Below are 20,625 nucleotides of genomic sequence, written 5' to 3' on the forward strand. Positions count from 1 at the left end.
ACCAAAGGGAAAACCATTGAATGCGAAAAGGAAAAGCCAAAGCAGAGGCAGAGAAAAGAGGGTGAGAGAGAGGAGGGGAGCCAGCCGGGGAATCGCTGACAGGAAGCAAGCCAAAATGGCAACAACAAATTACTCGACCCGTAACCACAGTGCAATCAATTGTAGTGGTCCAGAAAGCACATTCAGACAGCCGGCGACAGGGACAGGGACACGCAGAGAAAGAGAAAGGGAAAGCGAGAGAAGTGCCAAAAAGAGAAAGAGAAAGAGTGTTGGCCACAGGGAGACTATGAGGGGACACATACACAGTGTGCCTCCAAAAAGCACTTTATATGCCGAGGTAATGGCGCCTAATAAACGTCTTCACTTGAGTGCGCCTGGCTCCACCTCCACCCAGCCGCCACACTTCGACAACCCAACCACCAAACATCTGCCACCCACAAACACCCAAAAACTGAGGGAGAGAGAGGGGAGAACGAGAGATAGGAAGGGATATGTAGAGGAAAGGTCGAGCAAGTAATTATGATTTATGTCGCTTTGGAGAATGTGAAAGGCGTCTAATTGTGTGGGCGTGCTATGGCTACAATTATGTGCTTCCAGCTCCCTCCTCGCTCCTCGCTCCTCCTCGTCTACCTCTACCTATTCAGTGCCTCCCTCCATGGGCATTCCATTCCATTGCAACCCGCCGTGGCCCCCCCTCCCCACCCAACAGGCTGTCTGTCCCCCATTATGTCAAGCCGACCGAAAATAGTGGAAATCCAACACGAATGTCAGATAAAGTAATTACAGGATGCTGGCTGGCTCTGTACGAGTATTCCTCTGGTAAGCGAACGCCTAGCACGGAGGTCCAGGGGCGGGCAAATGTGTCCTGATGTAATGCATGCTAATGCCACATCCTCCGCTCCCCCAGCCGCACTGTGGAGTCCTCCTCCTCTTTGGAGTCTGGTTAGCAATCATTAAAATAATTCAACTTGACCGGGGCCCTGGCACAAGGGGCTTGGGGCGTGGGGCGGGGGGCGTGAGGGCAGGCAGCACGATGACCTGACCTGACTGAAAAGGATTCCAGGAATACCATTGTACGGCCCTGATCTCTGGCATAATGTTAATGAAAGTGAACAGGCTCAGGGATGGATTTCCACCCACTCACATTCATGGGGACAGCCGCCCAGGCCACAAAGGATTCTCGGCTGGACAATTGAAAAATCAGTAAGCGATGCCGCATTGTCAACGCCATGTCCTTGGGGGATGACAGCCGGGGAGAAGGGGTACCACGGATGCTTCGCACTTAATTAGTAGAACGCCCCGATTTTAAAACAGCTCCAGAGCTTAATTACTTGGAATCGGACTCGAGAATAGCTGCGGGCTCTTGTGGCCATCGAATGATTGGGAAAATGGATACAGATCCAGCAAACGAAAGCATTTCTGCATTAAAGGAAACTAGGTACGGTACGATGCTTAGCTATTGATTGGTGGCTGAGTGAATAATTCCGGATTAAAGGGGAAAATTGGGACATGGAAGACGTGAATGATAAGCCCTGGGCAAAAGAGAACTGTCTTAATTATGAAAAGTGCTGTACAGATGCGATTAGTCGAGCACGATAAAGTGTCCCAAACTACGAAAAAGTAACTCTAACTACTGAAAACTTACTTTAACTACTTCAAAGTATATTAGTTCCCGAAAAGTACTCGGGTATTAAGACACAGAAAAGTATCTAGTAATTGAAAAGTCATTTCAACTGCCAAAAACTTGACTCAAAATAAACGTGTCTTTGCGAACGAAAAGATGCTGAAAAGTATACCAGAAAGTGAGTTGTCTGCGAGGTATCTTAATGTATACAAAGGAAAGTAAGTTTTAAAAATGGATACAAGTATTTAACATTCATATTATCTCGCACAAAAGTATGAAGTTCGAGCGGGAAAGCAAATTTGTTAAGATATCTAGATACTGGAAAATATCTTGAGCAAAAAGAATCTTCTTTATTTTATATTAAGAAAAAGTATTTGCGGAAAAGTATCTTAAGCTGGCAAAAGATAAAAGAGCTTTTAACTACCAACAAGTATCTTAAGCTACGGAAAACTATCTTTAACCTCTGAAAAGTATCCACATCTTTAACTAAGGAACAGTATCTTTAGCCCTCCATTCATGGAATATCTAGTTACAGAAAAGTTTCTCAAGTCAATGAAATGTATCTGTAGCTACTTAATAACACATTTAACCACCAAAGGAGTAGCTGGAGCACCGGAAGTACAGCATGTCCCAAGCCCTGACATATTTCCAGCCATTAGAACTAAGCGTTTGAGCTGCCGCTGGCCCTCTGGCCCTGCTGATCCCACCCCAACTGGATTATGTGCATACCAAATGGTTGACGGTTCATCAAGGAGGCCATCAAGAAATTACTTGAAAAACTCTAATAAAAATTTGCTTAGCTGTCGTAAATTCTCGGCTACAAAGGCTAATCGCGGGCGGCTAATCAGGCGCAGCCATCAAACCATCAAAGCCGGTCCGAATCCTTCTGCCAGGCGGAGTGAAAGGCTTGTGCCGCCCAAAGGGAACAGAATAGAGTAAGGAAAAAAAACGAAAAGGAAAAGGAAAGGAAACTGCGTGCCAGGACACCATTATGCTAAAATATTGCTTAGCGGTACTTAATCAACACAAAGGACTTTTGCAGTGCTCCTCCCTTTCGGAAAGGGCTCCAGGCATGCCACTGGCACGCCCTCGTTGCGGGGGCCGCGTGCTGTCGATTTAATTGCCCCACAGACACTTCAATGTCAGCATAAATTAAATTTTGATTTGGCCTCTATGGCAACCGGGGGGCTGCGGCTCCTCTAATGAAATTCCGCACGCCAAATTGCACAGCCGCCGGAATGGGGCATCTTCTATCCGGCTAGTGGCGCCCCCAGGCCAGCCCCAGCCCCAGCCCCCCCGCAACGATGATGAGCTCATGATGTGGCGGCCGGAATTGAGTCGGAGGAGGCCTAAGTTAGTCGTTGCTCAGCCATTGTCGCATCAATTAATTTCAGCACGAGCCACGAGCAACGAGCACCGCCTCCTTCCACATCTCACTCATCATCATGCTGCCCCATCAGCCCACCCCACCCCACCCCGTCACCGGGTGGCCAGCCAGCCTGCCACATCCTCAGCTTGCCACACAAAACAGTGTGCAATTGTATGCGGTGACGTTGCGGGGCGTGCCACGTAATGAGCTTAGCATTTGGCGCAAACCTAAGGTGGCCAAGTCACTGTCCATTACGGCTCAGTGGAGTGGCGAACGCTGGCAGACATCTTGTGGCTGTCCGCGCGGGCAGGATGCCGCGATGGAGCGGATTTTAAAGTTGGGTGATTAGGGAAAGTCGTGGTGGGGAAGGTGGGACAGGGAGATCTTTACGAACAAAAACTGATTAAAAAGCCACGTGGCCCCGCGGCCTTTGAAAACTTGTTTCTCCTGTAGCCCGTTCAACACTTTGAAACATGGAAGGAACATAAGAAAGACCTCTGCACCCCCCGGCAAACTACTTACAATCTTTGCTAATCATGATGGGGGTAGGATAAGCGACATCTACGAAGAGAGTATGTCCTTGTTCCGACTTGTATGTACGCGTATTTGCCACACTCTTTTAAACTATCCATTTTTCAGCATGGCTCCACAGTTTACTCTAGAGACTCTCTAGGCCAAGATATCCACTGTTCATTGAAGTCTTTTACAGAAATATATTGGCTCTTTGCTGGATGATAACAAGAATTTGAACAATTAACAATAGAAACTCCTCAAGGATGCACTCGACCCAACAGGTGTGTGTGCAGGGGAGGGGAGCGGCTTGGAGTGATCGACTATTTGATCTTCTCCATCCGTCCCGAGTTCATCTCGAATCGGGAGACGTACTTGTTCTTGCCAGCCTCCAGCCTCCGCTTTTCAATCTCTTGCTGGCGCTCTTTCCACTTCAGATTCAAGGATTCCACTCGACCAGGATCCAGCGACTCCCTTTTTATTTTGATTGAGTCGATTTGCATGTCGTCGATCGGTTTCTTCACTTTGGGGTTCATCAGGCTGTCCTTGGCCATCTGTCTCAGATAGAAACGGCGGTTCAGCTTCAGTTTCTTCTCATCCTTGGGGGCCTCCTCCTCGGGCATCTTCTTGACTTCAGGCCCGCGGTAGCTGGGCTGGGGGACCCAAGGGAGACACCAACTCCACGGTTGTGACTGACCAGGCTCAGAAATCTGATCTTCGCCAGGCTGTTGCTCGATGCTGTTGTCCTTCATCATCTTCCTCAAGGCTTCGCGGCGGTTCAACGTCTTTCTGTTTCCAAATTGTTCCGCCTCGGTGGACCCTCCCTCTTCGGACTTCGCATCGTTTTGGGAACTATATTTGTTCCAGCGCAAAGGCGCCACGGACAAGAGCCGCTTCTCACCTGGAGGTTGAAGAGCCCCATCGCCATTACATCACGGACTCCCCCATTAACATGGAAATACTCACCGCGAGTCAGGGAACGCGTCACCATACACATGCTCTTGATTTGACGAAACATCATCGCCCTCGCCGCAAGTGAAGTACGGAAGGAGCTTTGCAAAGAATCACGTTCCACTTTTGGGAATTACAATTTTTGTCGTTTTATAATTTGAGTGTGAATTGAAATGCTTTAGAGGTAGTCTGATGTCGGATCTGCCCTCTAAAACTAATCAAAGCCTGCTCTCTGCTTTCTCTGTTCATCGTCCAAAAACAGGGTTGGAGAGAATTAGTATCGGTCCGATACGAATATCATCCCTGTTTTAGGGGTTGCCTGATCCCGACGAGGGACTTAAGTTTCTGCCTTGCGGCAAGGACCTCGAAGAGTGCGCCAAGGAGGTTGTCACTGATCAATGACGACTGCTGCAAACAGAAGCTGAAGAATAACCAATTGAGTCCCGAGGCTTCAACGTGGACCGCACCGCTGACAGCAATGATCGCGGGGAACTAATGGCGGGGACTAGAGCCACGGATGCGTTCTATTTCGTCCCCCTGGAGCGTCCACGCTCCAAGCTCCTGGCTGACAGCTTTTTGCTGGTAAGTGAAGCGAGGGATGGCTAGTTTGGAAGTGTTTTTCATGAGAAACTACACTCCCATAGGTGGTCAAAGAGCTAGAAAGCCCGGAAAAAGCTACTCAGAGTAGTGGCTCCTACGAGGAGGCACCATATCGCAATCCAAGATACCGATAATTGATTGATTCTTATACAGAAACCTGATTTGCCACATACAAAGTCCACATTCAAATCAATTCATTTTTATTTGTAAAAGGAAACCCCTGAAAATAGGCCAATTAAGTAAGAGAAACAGTCAAAATGGACAGAATGGAAAATCAAGGTCAAGGCAATGAGTGCACTTTAATCGAAAACCATTGAAAATAGTCAATCGGCGTTTTAGAAAGTAGGTTCTTGTATACACTTTGAAAACTAATCAATCACTAAATATCCTTGGCACAACAAAAGTGATTTGAGGTCTGAGTGTGGGTTTGTAGACCTCTAAGAAGTGCTTTAATCCAATCCAAATTAAAGAAATATTCTTACCAGTGTCGTTTATTACAAGACTTATATGATGAAAGATTATTCCATATATTTTTTGATATATTTTATATAGCAATAAATCATCAAACTGCATCAGGATGGACTCAATTGGATCCTCGGTATGGAGGTCGGTATAAATATTTCGAAAATTGAAAGAGTAGTTACCGAAATCGTTTGCTCTGCTCAAATTCAAGTCTCAATTCAAAAGTTAAGCTTAAATGCCAATGTTTGCTTTCGGTCGGATACTGTTCTGATGCCGGACAGCCGTTGTCGGGCAACAGGCTCTCAACCTGCCCCACATCACGCCCCGCCATGCCATGCCACTCTGCTCATGCCCCCCACATGTAGGATGATGCAGCAGCAACTTCCTGGCAATCGTGGCCAAAAGCTACCATGACGACTCCAAAGTATTTCAATAGCCCCATTCCCCCCATGTATGTACATATATGTTCCATATATTTTCAAGTATATTTATCGGTGGTGTGTCTGTGTTTGTGTCTGTGTCTGTTTGTGGGGAATATAAAAATCTAAGCGAGAAATAGACAATTTTTATGACGTTTCCTCTGAGCCACCATTTTATTTTTTTGTATTTCCCTCTCTGTCTCTGTCTCTGTCTCTGCCTCTGGATGGCAGCCACTGCGGAATCCTATTTCATTTCGCCCAGACTCTTGGAATTTGTTGTGGCAGCGATTTGGCAGGCAATGCTGGAGCGCACCACTGGCCCACACAGGCCACCCCCTTGACCTCTCTCCTCTCGCCCTCCTCTCTCCCATTCCGTATGATGTCGCATGCAGCAGCTGTCGCTTTGGGGAATGCCAACCTGCCACATATTTGTTGGCCGGCACACATAAATGGGATGGCTCTGGTCCTGCTCCTGGTCCTGGTTCTGGTCTAGGGAAACGTCATGATGCACGATGGCTTAAATAGATTAGCCCATGCATTTCCTGCGGTTAGTTCTGTCATTTCTATTCCTATTCCCGAAAAAAAACACTGTTGCATAGCGCACAATTTAGCTGAAGAGGATGTCCCTAAGTGGAGGGATGGCAAGAGAATTGGATGCTATAGAGAAGAGTCGAACGACTGTTTACCTGGTTAGCGCCAGTCTCCAAGATCCACCATCAAATTACCTTTTCAATATAAACCCACCTTTCATTCTTCTGGCATTGCAGCCAGCCAGTCCCTTCACCCGAAGGGAAACCCTTTCGGTTTTCATTAGTTTTGAGGTAGCAAAAGAGTTCATTTTGGACAAAGGCGAGGGCGAGGGCGAGGGCGCAAGCGAAGGCGAAGGCTTTCAAATCAGCCAGAAACTAATGTGCCCAGATCAAAGGCAAACAAATTCAAGTGCATTGAGTCCGCAACAAATCAAAGGCGCCTCAGAGAGATCCCGAGAGACCGGGAGACCGGAAGACCCCATCTTTCAGCAATCTCACTCCGCCATACATCAAAGCAATCAAATGGACCCAAGTGTATCTATCAAGGCGATAAGTAACACAAAAAAGAAATTCAAATCTCACTCAAAATGGGGCAGAGAATGGCAGACCGAGCGAGAGGATGCAGGAGGGCAGGAGGGCAGAGTGGGGCACAGAGATGAGAGGTAAGTAAGTAAAGGAAACGGAACGATTTCATTTATAAATTGAGCTTCTCTTTTTTTGGCAGCATCTAAGTTACGAGAGGTTGCGACTGGCTGGCTACAAATTATCGCTCTGGCACCTAGCCATCTCCTGTATCCATCCCCATTCCCATCCCCATTCCCAACCACATCCTTGGCTAACTCTGAACTCTTCGGTGTCCTGGCGCTTCTGCTTCTGCTTGTTCTTGTGCTGCAGTGTGTGTGTGTGTGTGTGTGTGTGTGTGTTTACTGGCCTCAAAGAACTGACCAAGCAATTTGCCGGGCCCCAAAGGCCAACCAACACCTCATCACTCACTAAGGGGCCCAAAGAGCTATCGAGAGCTGATAGGGAGGAGCACGGTCTTGGGCCGGGAGGACTCTTGCCTTAATTAAACAGATTTGTTTGTCGGCACTCTCTCTCCGCTCGGTGTTTGCCCTGTTAAACAAAGAGGCCCCATCAGGAATTATGGCCACACAAAAAGGTCAAATTGGTTCTTACTTTTCAATACTTATTGCTTCGGAGCTTCGCCAACCATAACATAAATTTCAACGGGTTGTCTGTCCTTCACAGGCTAATCTCTCATTTGCAATAAAAGCACAAGCGGAACGTGGTACGAGGGGTATTCTATTTCACAGCAGCTACACAGCAAAACAAGCTGCAAATCATCGTGGTGTCTATAGGAAGGAGGGGTCTGAGTACTAGAGGATAACATCCGTAGTTCTTAAGGAATATTAATAAAAAATAAATTGTGCTGCAATGCCCAATGGATATGAAGAATTTCCGAGCCCGATCTTTGTCTTAAAAATTGTATAAAATAATGGAATAAAGTTACAGTTATATAAATAAAACAATCCCCTGGAAAATTGATTCTTTTATTGGATACAGTTATGTATTCCTTGATGGAAAAACCTCTTAAAACAGCAGTAAACTGAAAACTGATGACTGTGCTCTCTCTCGGGCACTACGTGTGTCATACTGGGTTATTTCTGCCATGGCTTTGAGCACTTAGTGCACAGTTTTCACAGACGAAGTGAAGCACTCCTTATCAACTACTTTATCCATAAATAATGTGCAATTTCTGTCAGTGTGGCCACCAGCTTCATCCTCTGCCCCTCAGTCATGGTAATCTCTTATTTCCAATAAAACCTGTCGCGATCCATTAAAATATAATATCAACGTCTCACTCTCACTAGCTCTTAGCGGCTCTGCTCTGGAGTTTATTGCTGAAGAGACCGTAAGCTGCAGAGAGAGAGAGAGAGAGAGAGAGACGTATGCATGGACGAGTACCTGCTGCCGTCTGAGCCCCGTTTACATATAGTTATGGCGAAAAATAAGCCAAAATCCCCAAGAATAAATCCTTGGCTGAAGTTTGCCAAGCCATAGGTCAAGTGTAAAGTTAAACAAAAACGCTTAGCGCACACACAATGCGGGAGGGACAGAGACAGAGAGAGAGAGAGAGGAGGAGAGGGAGAGTGAGAGCGGATTTATGCTGCGACATTGCCTTTTGTTCGCCTTCGCGTTGGCAACGCTGTGCCCCGTCTGCGGAAGGCAGGAAGGACAGAAAACGCACGGAATATTCACATTACACTGGAAGATGAAAAAATGAGACACCAAAGGAAGGAACAGCAGGAAGAAGACGAAAGACGGAAGATGGGAGATGGGAGACGAAGACGAAGAGGGACCCTCAAGTGCCAGCAATGGCCAAAACGATGTCAAGTCAGAAATGAAAAAAAAAGAAACTAATTTCATAAGATGGTGTCAACTGCAACTTTTCCTACTCATAGGCAGCTCTCTCTCTCTCTCTCCATCTCTGTCTCTCTCGCTCGCCCTCTTGACCAGGCCTTCAGATGTCTGTCTCCCTCTTGACCAGGCCCTTCTCGTCCTCTTGGCAGTGTCTCCGTCTCTGTCGCTCGAGTGCTCTCTGAACTGCATTAAACGGCCAAGTAGGTGCTGATGATGGCCACTGCTGAGTGCTAAATGCAGTGGCAGATTAGCACAAACCCGAAAAAAATTAAAGTGTGGCATGCCACACACCATGTGCGCCCCTAATGAGCCTCTTGGGGCAATGCGAAAACTCATAATCAGCACGAAAATTCACTCGAACGAACCGCCATGGAAACGTATCCCATCGTTCATATTGCCAAGGACTTTTCGCTTATTTCTATTATTATTATTTTTGAGAACACATTCCTCATAGGAATCGATAGCAGAAATCTTTGTTTTTGACAGAAATCATTAAATACTAACGAGTTTTCCGAGAACTCAACTCGAACGGGCTTTTAAAGCCTTTGCCTTTCGTTATAGCCGAGAGGTTAACCATGAAATTAAGAATGATGAGACTTGCTTTGACAGAGAACTTTAATTTCGACTGATTTAATTACAGAACAGAGCTCTGTCCTGGTCAAATAATGGTCAAATTGATTCAATTACAAGCAAAAGAAGTGCAAATATCTGCCGTGTGCTCTCTTCCAATATTGAAATTTATTCCATTGTTGCCATTCAACCCCTATTGAGCCCACACATACGCACAGGCAAACTCAAACAGAGTCAAAACAGTTAATTAAATCGAAAAAATGCCTTAATCAAAAGTTCTGTGCCATTTTGCGTTACCACAAAGTCAGCAAAAAGAATCTGATTCAATAAACGTTGCGGCCCACACGATTAGGGATGTGGGCATCCCCAAAGAATAATCAAGAATATCTGAGCCATTGGCCACAATGGTGATTTCCATTATTCATGTACCAGTTGCTAGTCGAATGCCCCGGGCTGTCCTACCCGGCGGACAGGTGAGGGTATTTATTTATTGGCGAGTGGATGGATGGGAATGGCATGTAAACCACAAATTAATTGGCTTGGTTAGACACCGCAACGGACCAGAAAGTTGCATAAAACTTTGCCGCCTCGATTGATTGATGTGGCCAGGCACTTTCCAGGTAATCAATGGCCAGGGATATGCCCTCGACTCCTGGACCAAGGCTAAAGGAGCTCCAACAAACTTGAGAAACAAATTTGAAACGTCGCTAGATATTTATTTTTCCTCAAGGATTCCTTTCGTTCCTTTCATTTTGCCTTCGCATGCAAAAATAATACAAGAAAAGATGAATTGAAATGTGATTTCCCATTGAGTGGGCAGCAAAAAAACTGAGAAAATATTTATATATCCGCTTCAGAGATTTATTCCGGTCATAATTCATAGATTTATCCAAGAACTTTTCTAGTTTCCCCTTTTATTAATTATCGAATATAACTATTTTTACTCTTTTTTCTTTCTTTCTCGTTCTGTGAGGAAGTTTCTCGCAACTTTATTTGCACCTCGCCCCTTTGCACCTCTTTCTCTTTGAGAGCTCCGACAGTTGTAGAATAAATTATAGGAAAACTCGTAGCGAAAATCATGAGCTGCATAAACTTAACTTTCCAATCATGAATCATTAAACTATCGCAACAACAACGTTTTTTGCCAAACATTTTGTATCAAACAAATTAAAACTTTTAGCCAAACTATTTAGATACAAATGCCAGCAGATGGCCGGCCATTCGAAAGGCCGTCGGAACGTAGGAATGGGCGGCGGAGAAGTCCAGCAGAAAACTTGGGAAACACGTACTAAATGTTTTTTCTTAGGCCATAACTCAAATTGCTTGAAAAGCCTCAAAGTGTATGTATTTTTCAATTTGGAGCTAGAAGTGAAATATCCCTGCCTTAAGTCGTTGGAGCTTGTGCAAAGATATGGCTTTATGGATGAAATATGGGCGTAAGTAAGGTAAGGTCCTTTTTATTTAAATGTATTACACTTTATACATGCTTGATGGAGTAGATTATGGGCTAAAATATTGCCCAAATGTATGGCATTATATTATATTTATATGATGTATCAATTATCAAGGACTTATGTCTGAAAAAAGGACCATACAATACAAAAAAATTATGAAAAAAAGGAAAAGTTGAAGAAAGATTAAAAATTATAGAAAAATGTAACTTTGGGTGGCTGTATCTTCAGGTGTATCCACTCTATCATATACCTAATTTCAGTCTCGTGGAAAGTACATTCAAAAGTGTTTATTTCGTGGCACAGTATTACGATGTAGGTCAAAAATCTTAAAGTCAAAGAAGTTAAAGTTAAGAAGGTAGAATCAATAATCACATAACTAAGGAAATACTACAAAAAACTACTAAAAACTGCCTAGAACACCCTGAAGGAAGCGTTTCCGACCCCATAACGTATATATATTTTTCAATAGCCAAGTCGATAAAGCCATGTCTGTCTGTTCAACTATTCATGAGCGCCTAGATCTCATAGACTATAAGAGCTAGAGCAAGCAAACTTTGTATCTAGTTTCCTGTGATATCACACCGCTACAAGTGTATTTCCAAATTTCGATTACAATCTCTCTTACTCCTCTGAGACACAGGACCTCATTTGGGCCAGTGCTTAAAGGACGCAGAAAATGAAGGAGTACCTCCCCCCGAACATAATTCAAGTGCAAGCGAGACAGAGCCACACACACACACACACACACACACACAAATAGTCCTAAGAAGACACAACAATTAGCGAAGGAGCGTGACAGAGAAGACGCCGCAAAATCGTGCAGCTGATAAGAGCTTCAGCCACGCACAAGTGTCGCCTGCAGTGAAAGCAAGATAGAGCGAGCTTATTAAGACGCTCTCTCTCCCTCACCACCCATCAGAGCAGTGCGAGTGGGAGGCGGAAAGTGGGGCTGAGGGTGGGGGAGGCGGGAGTGAGGATTAGCGGAATGCTCGTATCCCCAGCAAACAATTTGTGTGGGACAAATTGGACAGCAGCCGGCATGGCATGAAATGCCGTCTAATCAGATGTTATACCTTCGGTGGCCCGTGGAACCCTTTTGTGGGGTTTAAAAAACGAGAAAAAACTACAGCAATTCCGAAGAAAATGTGTTAATAAAAGCACAAAGATTTCCATGGCAGCGAAAGAGGAAACGAAGGGCATGAAGATGAAAGGGAAACGAGAGAGGAAGGCAAACAACGAGTTAGAAAATTGAAATGAATAGAGCGGAGGCGTGGCATAGAGATGGCATGGCCAAAACGAGTGGCTTAAAGTTCATTTACAAACAGAATCCGGTCAGAAGGGCGCGTGGGGGGGGGGGGGGGGGGGGAGGAGTGCGTCCATGCCCCAGACAGTCTGCCTCCCAAAGTGTTGTATGCCTGGGATTTTTCCTACTCTCATTGTACCCAAATTATCCGACTCTCTCTTCAGTCTGACCTTTGTGTCTCCCAGTCTGTCTGTCACTGTCGCTGTCTCTGTCTCTGCCTCTCCCTTTCGCCCTGTCTCTGTCTCTGTCTGTGCCCTGTCCCTTTGCCCCTTTCTCTGTTTGTTTATCGTCTGTCTCTGTCTGTTTATTTGTTTTCTCGTATTTGCTTGCATTTTGCATCATTTTTTGTGGGTTTTCTGGTCAATCTTTAAGCAAATTTATGTTGCATGCAGCAGACAGCCGCAGGCGACCCCCCCAATGTCCTTGCCCCACAAAAACTGAAATGAGGCAAGAAGAAGTACGAGAGCTACAATGTCTGTTTGACTGACACACATGGAAGGCAGGTGGCAGGGTAGTGGCAGGCAGGCAGGCAGGCAGGCAGGCAGGGTGTTGCACGTTGTAGGATTCCCCGGGAGTGATGGCCAGCAGAATGATGTGTGTGCCTGTGCCTGTGTGTGTATGTGTGATGGGGGGAATCCTTGCAAACATTGCACTTTTGGGTTAAGCAAAAGCAAACGCAAGCAAAATTCTTTTTTTGGCCAACCACAAAAGTCTTCTTCTTTGCACACACACACACACACACCGCTTTAGCCGTAAATAGGGGGAAAGAGGGGACACCATACGCAGACAGCCAAAAGCAATTCCATTTTTACAAAATACTCTTTTGAAGGGTACTTTGGTCTTCCTGTAACTGAAAAAGAGGGAAACATTTTCAAGCTTATAAAGTATTTTAATTCCCAATCAGTAGCAAAAGATATAGTACTTAGCTTTTGGGTCCACCATATCCAACAATATCCTTGGGAAATTCCCCATCACAGACAGTAGAGAGCCCCATACAGATCACATAGTTTGATGAACCTTTATTTCACTTTATGGAAAAGCCAGACGCTCTAAATAAAATAGGTGTAAAGCTTAGTTTGAGATAAGATACGAGCTGCCAATCCAACCAATCTTCGCCCTTTGAAGCTTAATCGGGCCGCACGTTATGCGGCAGCGCCCCTCGGTCGGTTGGGCGCGCTGAACAGCCTTCTGCTGGTGTCAAATGGGGCACTTGATGGTGCAGTAATTGCATCGCCACTTGAAAGATGCCGCACAACAACGTCCAAATATATAACTATCGTTTTCGAACTATCGTTTAGAAAAAAACCTTTTGTTTTGAATATACATACATGTGTGGTACAAATAGTGAAACAGAGGTACTCAAAGGTATTCAAAATCATATCATCATATTATTTTAATTTTTTAGATTATTTTAATCATATTTTTGCTATATGACTCCAAAATCAACTGCTAAAAAAGCCTAAAATTTCAGTTTCAGTGAAATTAGATTTTTGGTCTTGGAGCTACCTCAATCACTAAAAATCCTCCAACTCTCCGTGTCTCTCAAGCGGTAAAATCCCCAATTATTACTTCACGACGGGGTGTATTTATTGTACATAAAACTATCATATTTATAACGCATATGTAAGTCCCTATGTAGCTGTCACAGGATGTGTGAATCTGTTAGGGTAGCCTTAGCTTTGGTACCCGCAGACACTGGTGGTAGTCTTTGGCATCTTGTTTGCCTTAAAATGTACGAAAAACGATGACAAGACGATGAGGAGAGTGAGGGGGAGGAGGGAGGAGGGGAAGGGAAAAGCAAAGCCTGCAGGCGGAAGGGTATAAAAAAGTGTAAGTCGGATAGAGAGGGAGAGAGTCTGCCTGTAGAAGGGTGTGGGTGGGTTGGGGGAGGGGGGGAAGGCAGTGTAAGAGCAGCAGGGGCACTGCTACTATAACGGTTTTTCAGTTGTACGCGTATTACATTTATTTTTATTTATATTAAGCGCAGTGCAAGAGCTAAAAATAAATAGAAAAAAAGTAACAGTAAAATGAAGCAATGGCGGAAGAGGAGGTGAAGGTGGGGGCTGTGGAGGAGGAGGAGATGGAGGAGGTGGAAAACGCTCAGGCTCAGGCGGCAGCTGCACTTGTTTGTATGTGCAGTGCTCTTTATATCCTAAGAGCGAGAAAGGAATATGATATTGTGACTAAAAAGTAGACAGAGAGAGGGAGAGGGATGGGGGGAAATCCCCGCTACCTCATAAAGGACATCCTCTAGGGCCCAACAGAGTTGTTGATTCTTAATCAGCATAACGAGATGACTCCACATAGAGCTGGAGATGGGAATGGAGATAGAATAGAGATGCTATCATCTAGTTTTAGCATACTCGTAAGCATCCATCCTCGAGATAAACACTTTGGCTCGGGACTCGGTCTCCAAATTGAAAGAAATGCCATGGATAAAAGGCGAACAAAAATGAAAAGAAATTATGTGGTTTATGAGTTTGTTTGTATGTGGAATACATTAAACGAATGAATGGAATAAAATGGTTTTCGTTTTTGATGGCATTTTCCTTTATTACCGAAAGATTGTTAACCCCAGACGGGGTCAGCATTCGGGCCAGAGAATAGTTTTTAGTTGGACGCATTTCTAGGATACAATTCTAGCAAAAACGATTGAAATCGTAGAATTATTTATGGTATTCCAGTATTCCACTGTCACCCTATAAAAAGTAAAAGATGAGCGAAATCTATTCAAAGACGACTGTCGTTTAGATGATTTTTAAGACCGTACTCCAAGCAGAAATCTTTACGGTCTCATGGGCTTTTGTTCAATTCACAAGAAATTAAATTTGATTCTTTTTGAATCAAATCTACCTTTAGATTGCCAGATATTTATTTCCCAAGCAATTATATATCAATATATATGTTTTCATGCAAAAAATTCCTAAATGAAATTGCAGAACAGAAATATTCCCAATACATTTGCATATTGGATATGAGAAACAAACTGAAAATAAAATGGAAAAATACACAGAATTAAACTTCAATATAAACTTTAGAATAAATGGCATTCACTTGCCCTTAGGCCTCTGTCATTCTTGTTTTCGGTTTCGTAATCCGAAATATTATCAATCCTACTCAAACCTATCCCCCCCTCCCAACTTTCTCGCCCCAACCCAGAATATGACTTTGTTTCGCACACTAAAACCCCTGATAAATATCAAATCAACAACACTCTATACCAAATGCCTCCTTTGCCTCCTCCTCCTCCCCGTACCGCCCACTTGGACATAATTTTTGTAACCTTTACTGCAAAAGAGTGTTTCCGTTTGCAGCATTTCCCCACCACACCACAAGCCCACCCCCCCACTGCCCGCACGCCCCACAAGCAAATAGTTTTGGCTTTTTCATATGTGTACGGGGCACGGGCTACATATGTTTTCATTCCTTATTTTCCTGGGCTTTTCGTGTTTTCCTTTTTTCTCCTCTTTTTTTCGTCTGCAATTTATTTTATTGCCGCAATGCAAAATGTTCATGTGTGTTTATGTTTGTGTCTGTATTTCCTTTGCCGTGTATCCGTGTGTGTGTGTGTGTGTGTGTGTGTGCAACATTTGTATTTAGCCTGTTTAGCAATGTGCCTTCTGGCTGTGGCCAAGGTGTATTCAACAGGAGGTGAGGCTCATCTTCCCCATGAAAAGTAAAGGACAACGCTCTTGCCTTACCTCCTTTTGGATATACCTTGACTGTGGCATGCTTGTTGGTGCCATGCCCCATGGTTGTTGGCTCCACAGAGACACTCACAGATACAAAATGCTGACACAAATGATGTGCTGTCTGTGCCTGGCCGGGCGCAATTAATGCGGCATCTGCTGCTGCTGCTGCTGCTGCTGTTGCACTCACACCTGAATCTGTGGAGGCATTGAGGCAAGCCGCATAACAACAACAAACGGCAGTTGGGAAAAAAATGCAAATTATTATTATTCTTGTGCTTTTTTCACATCCGCTACGCGGGTATATTGTACTTTATGTGGAGCAAGGCAGGAGAAAGCCTTTCCCCGACATAAGCTACCTCACATGTACTCGTCCATGCAGACGGGTTAATATAGCCAGCCATATGTGTGGGTTTGTAAACTTAGGAGACTAAGAGGTCTAAGGGAATCAAAGATGACCCAACCAGAGCCAGGCAAATGTAGAAAACGTTCATCATGGGCTTTCGAATACGATCTAACAAAGTTTTCCATAGAATAAGGTTATATTCTTTCTGGAACCCTGGACATTAGAGACTATAGAATCAACAATAACCGAACTTTGAATGTCGGATTATACAATATTCTAATCTAATTTCAAACGAATACTAAGATGTCGGTTCTATACAGAGTCTCTGTCCCTTAAAGGCCTGCCATTTCCAGTCTCGACGATAAATCTTTCCAAGTAGAGGGCATCCTTTGGTCTAAATCCACAGCTATATATTTTCATTTTTGTATTTCTTTGTTTTGCTTTCTTCTTATGCACTGCAGCTGATGTGAGAGTTTTTAATACTTGCACAACTAATTCCGTAGTTGGTGGTGGCACGGCTGCTGCCAAAAACTTTTGCGGTTGAATGACTTTTGTGGCACACACACACACACACACGAACACGCACACACGTGCTCCTGCTCTGGGCCTTTTGTTTCTCTTAGCTGAATATTTATGCTACCGTTACAAGGTCCCCCCACATTAAGGCCACTCTCTCTCTCTCTCCCTGGGTGTCTTTGCGACAGTTCCGCTTTCTTCAAGTCAAAGCCATCGCCGCCGCATACAGAAAAAGCGTAAGGAGCGGAGGAGCCACGAAATCGATGGCGGAAATGTGGCATTTTGGGCCTGAAAGGTTTTTCTTCGTTTGGTTAAAAGCTTTTGCCGGCACCCCCACCCCCGCACCCCCCAAAAACGTATCCCGTAAGTCAAACAAATCGTTTGCTAATTGGCTGTCATGTATTTTGGGGGGCCCCACTCCCCTCTCCCCACTCTCCACATCCTTCTCTGTCGCTCAATACTCGTATGCTCCATGGATGATGACTGTCGAACAATTTAAACAACTGTATGGCCATGGCCGAAGGGGTCCACCGGAGTGGAAAAACAGCCAGAGAGAGAGCTAATGCGAATAGCTAGAGATGGACATGAATCGGTGATTGATGCTTGATCCTGGATATAATCCTAGATATTTTGAGTATAGCTCCCCTTCTGGATGGAGGCACCCTGCAACTTGTGTAACCCTGCCGTTCCGTGCCCCAAAGAGTCCCCTGGCCGCGTCCATCTCTAACTCATACACACTGTTGTCGAGAGGAAGTTGCTTTGATTTCATTTCGCCTTTGATTCCGTTCAATGAAAATATTTTCCATCGATTGGGGGTTCTTCCGCTGCGTGGAAAGCAGGGAAATATATGTATATATAATTGGCCGGTGGGAACGTGCATAAACCGCACTCTTCCTCACAGTTAAGAAGCTTACATTCGCCCTCATCCTGCTCATTCGTTCCGCCAAAGTGAATGCAATGCTCATGACAAGGTTCACAGTTCTTTTTATGCTCCATCCCCCCGCCATTGTCAAACAAAGGACACCACACTCTTCCGACCCCAAAACCAAGCTCATCAAAAGGGAAATTGCAGTGAAACTTGTTTTAAATAATTTCCCCTAATATAACACAAAACGCCAAAGCGAAAGAACCGCCGCAAAAAAAAAATGCATAGTTCTGGGCTAAAATATTATTAAAAAATAAAAAATAAAAGAAAATCTCTGCTCAGGCGGGAGAGTGTGGCGTCTGGCGTGAACAAAAAATCGCCATACAGACTGTAAAATTAACAAGCGCAAAAAAATGCAGCTAGAAATTGCAATTTAATTAATGAAATGCATCACAGACGGGCAAAAATATGCATGGGCGGTGGGGCATCCGAAGGGGATGAAAAAGGGGGCTCACAGCGAATGCAAAATTGGTAGTTTTTTTAGGGGAGGGAAACAAAAAATAAAACGAATAAGTGAAAATTGCACAGCAGCCGCCGCGGTTGCCACCACCAAAGGAGGAAAATTACTGAAAAACCAAATTAACCAAATTAGCAAGCTGTAAATTCAGTAGTGTTCCCCCCCTCCGCGTACCCCTCGCTACCACAGCCCTGGCCAGAGTCGTGCCCAGCCCTGGCCAACAGCTGGAGTCTAAAGCAAATTAATAAAGTTTCACATTATTAGCGCAGTTTTTGCCGGGCTGCGTCGTCTTCTTCTCTTCATGTCCTTTGGATGAGGCTCCGGCTGCCTCCTCCTCCTCCTTCTCCTCCTCCTGCTGCTGCTGCCAGTTGTGTCTGACTCTACTCCATTCGGGTGCTCTGCCTTTTCTTTCCTCTACTTTCTTTATGGGAAAATTTAATTTTTTCTTGTAGTTTTAAGCAGGCCAAAAGTTTACACTGTATACCCTGGCATACTGTTGGTATAAGGTATAATGGTAGAGATAAAGGACCTTCACTACTTGCAAAAACTAGTTCCTAGTCCGATTGGATTTTCAGCACTCTCCGTAGAAGTATCTCCTTTCGAAACCGAGAAAGAACGTTCATATTAGAGCTAGTTCCAATGTGAGGTAGAAAACCTTCGAGTCCCTTTGAATATACGACTTCTAGCTTCTTTTCCTGCAACATATATAAGAATCTGTTTACTTTGGAGCCGTGTCGGTCCAGGGTATGCCTCAGTGATGACTCTAATAACTAAATTTCTTTTCTCCCAAGCCTAGAAAGGCTAGAGGAGAGGGAACAGCACCTCTGCCATGGCTTGTACACTCGGTAAGATATGTAGATCTTGTATTACAATTATATCTACTCATAATTATAGGAGGAGTCCAATCTTGTTGTTTTTCTGTAAAATTTAGGCAGCTTTCATATTTCATAATATTTTGCTTTTCTATGGCTAGCTTTACAGTAAAAATTATATATTTAAATGGATAGTAATTTCATAATTATTAAATGAAATAACAAACTTTGGGTTTGCTGATTGTCATTGCCGGTGGCGATGACTTGCAGCTGTCCTGAACTGGGCTTTGTCAAGGGCTCTAGTAATTATATTTGTTCTGAGAATGACCAATATGCAGTAAGCCTTCTAAGTGAACAGACTGGAGAAGTTCGGCTCATCAAGTAGAAGTTGTTTAACGTTGTTAAAATTTTACAACACAAATGCTATGTCATAAAGAAAAAGGCGTTATCAGTGCTAACAAGCATGCAAATTTCAGTGCTGCCAACCACTTGAATTTGAGTGTTGGCTAGTGTCGAATTACCGTTACATGTAAACCAACATTTGCGGCCTTGCGGCAGTCATTAGGCAGTCATCACGCCAATCACATAAAGTGTGAAAGATCAGCACCTCCTAGTCTGTATTGAATATATAAATATGGAGGCAATTAGAGTCTTGATGAAACAGCTAATTAAACGATAATAGGACTTTGATTCTTTCCCCAATAAGCACTGTTCAAATGTGTTTTTGGAACGTAATCGAATCTCTTTCAGCTACAAATACAGTACAAATACAATACGTCTGACTAGCAGGTATCCCCTAGTCCGAGCCCCTACTTTGTGCGTATTTGTGGGCTCCTTCTTTAAGTAAGTTGCCCAAGTGGAGCACTCTCCCTCTCCCTCTCCCGCTCTCTCTCTCTCTCCCGCTCTCTCTCTCTGTCTGAGTGTGTGTGTTCATTCAAATTATATGCACAACTTTGGCCGGCAACTTTTTGGGGCGACTCCACCGAGTTTCGCTTTAATTTATCGCCCTGCTTCTTTTGTAGTTGAATAATTTTTGCAGCACACATACAGATGTACATATTTATAGAGGGATATGTACATATATGTGTATCTAAAAGTGTGTGCGTTTGTCAACCCTTGGAAGGAAGGAAGTGCCAAAGGGCGGCGGCAAAAAATGGCTAAAATGAACAACACAACGCTATCCTGGTCACAGGAGCTGCACACGCAAACACTTTGGAATGTGTGGCGTGTCCTCCATCCAGAACCGCAGCCAGACAGGATGCTCGATTCGCAACGCGTCCTACACGCAATTGACCTAATTTCCCCCCTCTCCGTGCTGCCCCCCCCCCCCAAAGTTGTTTCCTTCTCGACGTCGCGGTAATGGTCGCCGTTTAGCTTTGGCTCTGGTTTGCCGCCAGGATGCGGCCGGGATGTACTGCAGGATGTGCAGCTTGCCGCCTCGCAGGATGCACTTTACCCAATATTGTATTTCCAGCTTATATTTTTCATTTTTCATTTTTCACATGTGCTTGTTACCGACAAAAAAAATTCATACCATCGCTGGAGAGCACACTCTCTGCCAAAAGCAAATCCCGTACCTCCATCTCTAGCTCCACCAAAAATAAATGCTTTACCTTTTACCTATACCGAAACCCCATCCATTTGCTTTGCCAAATACTCCTCGTCCT

General features: G+C 44.5%; 2 protein-coding genes across 3 annotated transcripts in view; both read right to left on the reverse strand.

Annotated features, from left to right (window-relative positions):
• The window catches only part of dpr3 (defective proboscis extension response 3), a 72,749-nt gene that overhangs the window by 26,413 nt on the left and 25,711 nt on the right, over nt 1-20,625 (reverse strand). The window lies entirely within an intron of this gene.
• LOC26532640 (uncharacterized) lies at nt 3,687-4,625 on the reverse strand. The gene is made up of 2 exons (XM_015180840.2): nt 4,470-4,625; nt 3,687-4,404 (listed from the first exon to the last, which is right to left on the reverse strand). Exons 1-2 carry the CDS (start codon nt 4,522-4,524, stop codon nt 3,827-3,829), a joined length of 633 nt encoding a protein of 210 aa, XP_015036326.2. The 5' UTR covers nt 4,525-4,625; the 3' UTR covers nt 3,687-3,826.

This window comes from Drosophila pseudoobscura, chromosome 4 (genome assembly GCF_009870125.1).
Source record: "Drosophila pseudoobscura strain MV-25-SWS-2005 chromosome 4, UCI_Dpse_MV25, whole genome shotgun sequence".
Taxonomy (NCBI): domain Eukaryota; kingdom Metazoa; phylum Arthropoda; class Insecta; order Diptera; family Drosophilidae; genus Drosophila; species Drosophila pseudoobscura.

What these genes read in the sequence shown, in the direction of transcription:
- LOC26532640 (XM_015180840.2), bottom strand. Translation starts at nt 4,524, where the DNA reads ATGATGTTTCGTCAAATCAAGAGCATGTGTATGGTGACGCGTTCCCTG. An exon ending in GACGCGTTCCCTGACTCGCG is followed by an intron (nt 4,405 to 4,469) that starts GTGAGTATTTCC and finishes TTCAACCTCCAG; the next exon opens with GTGAGAAGCGGCTCTTGTCC.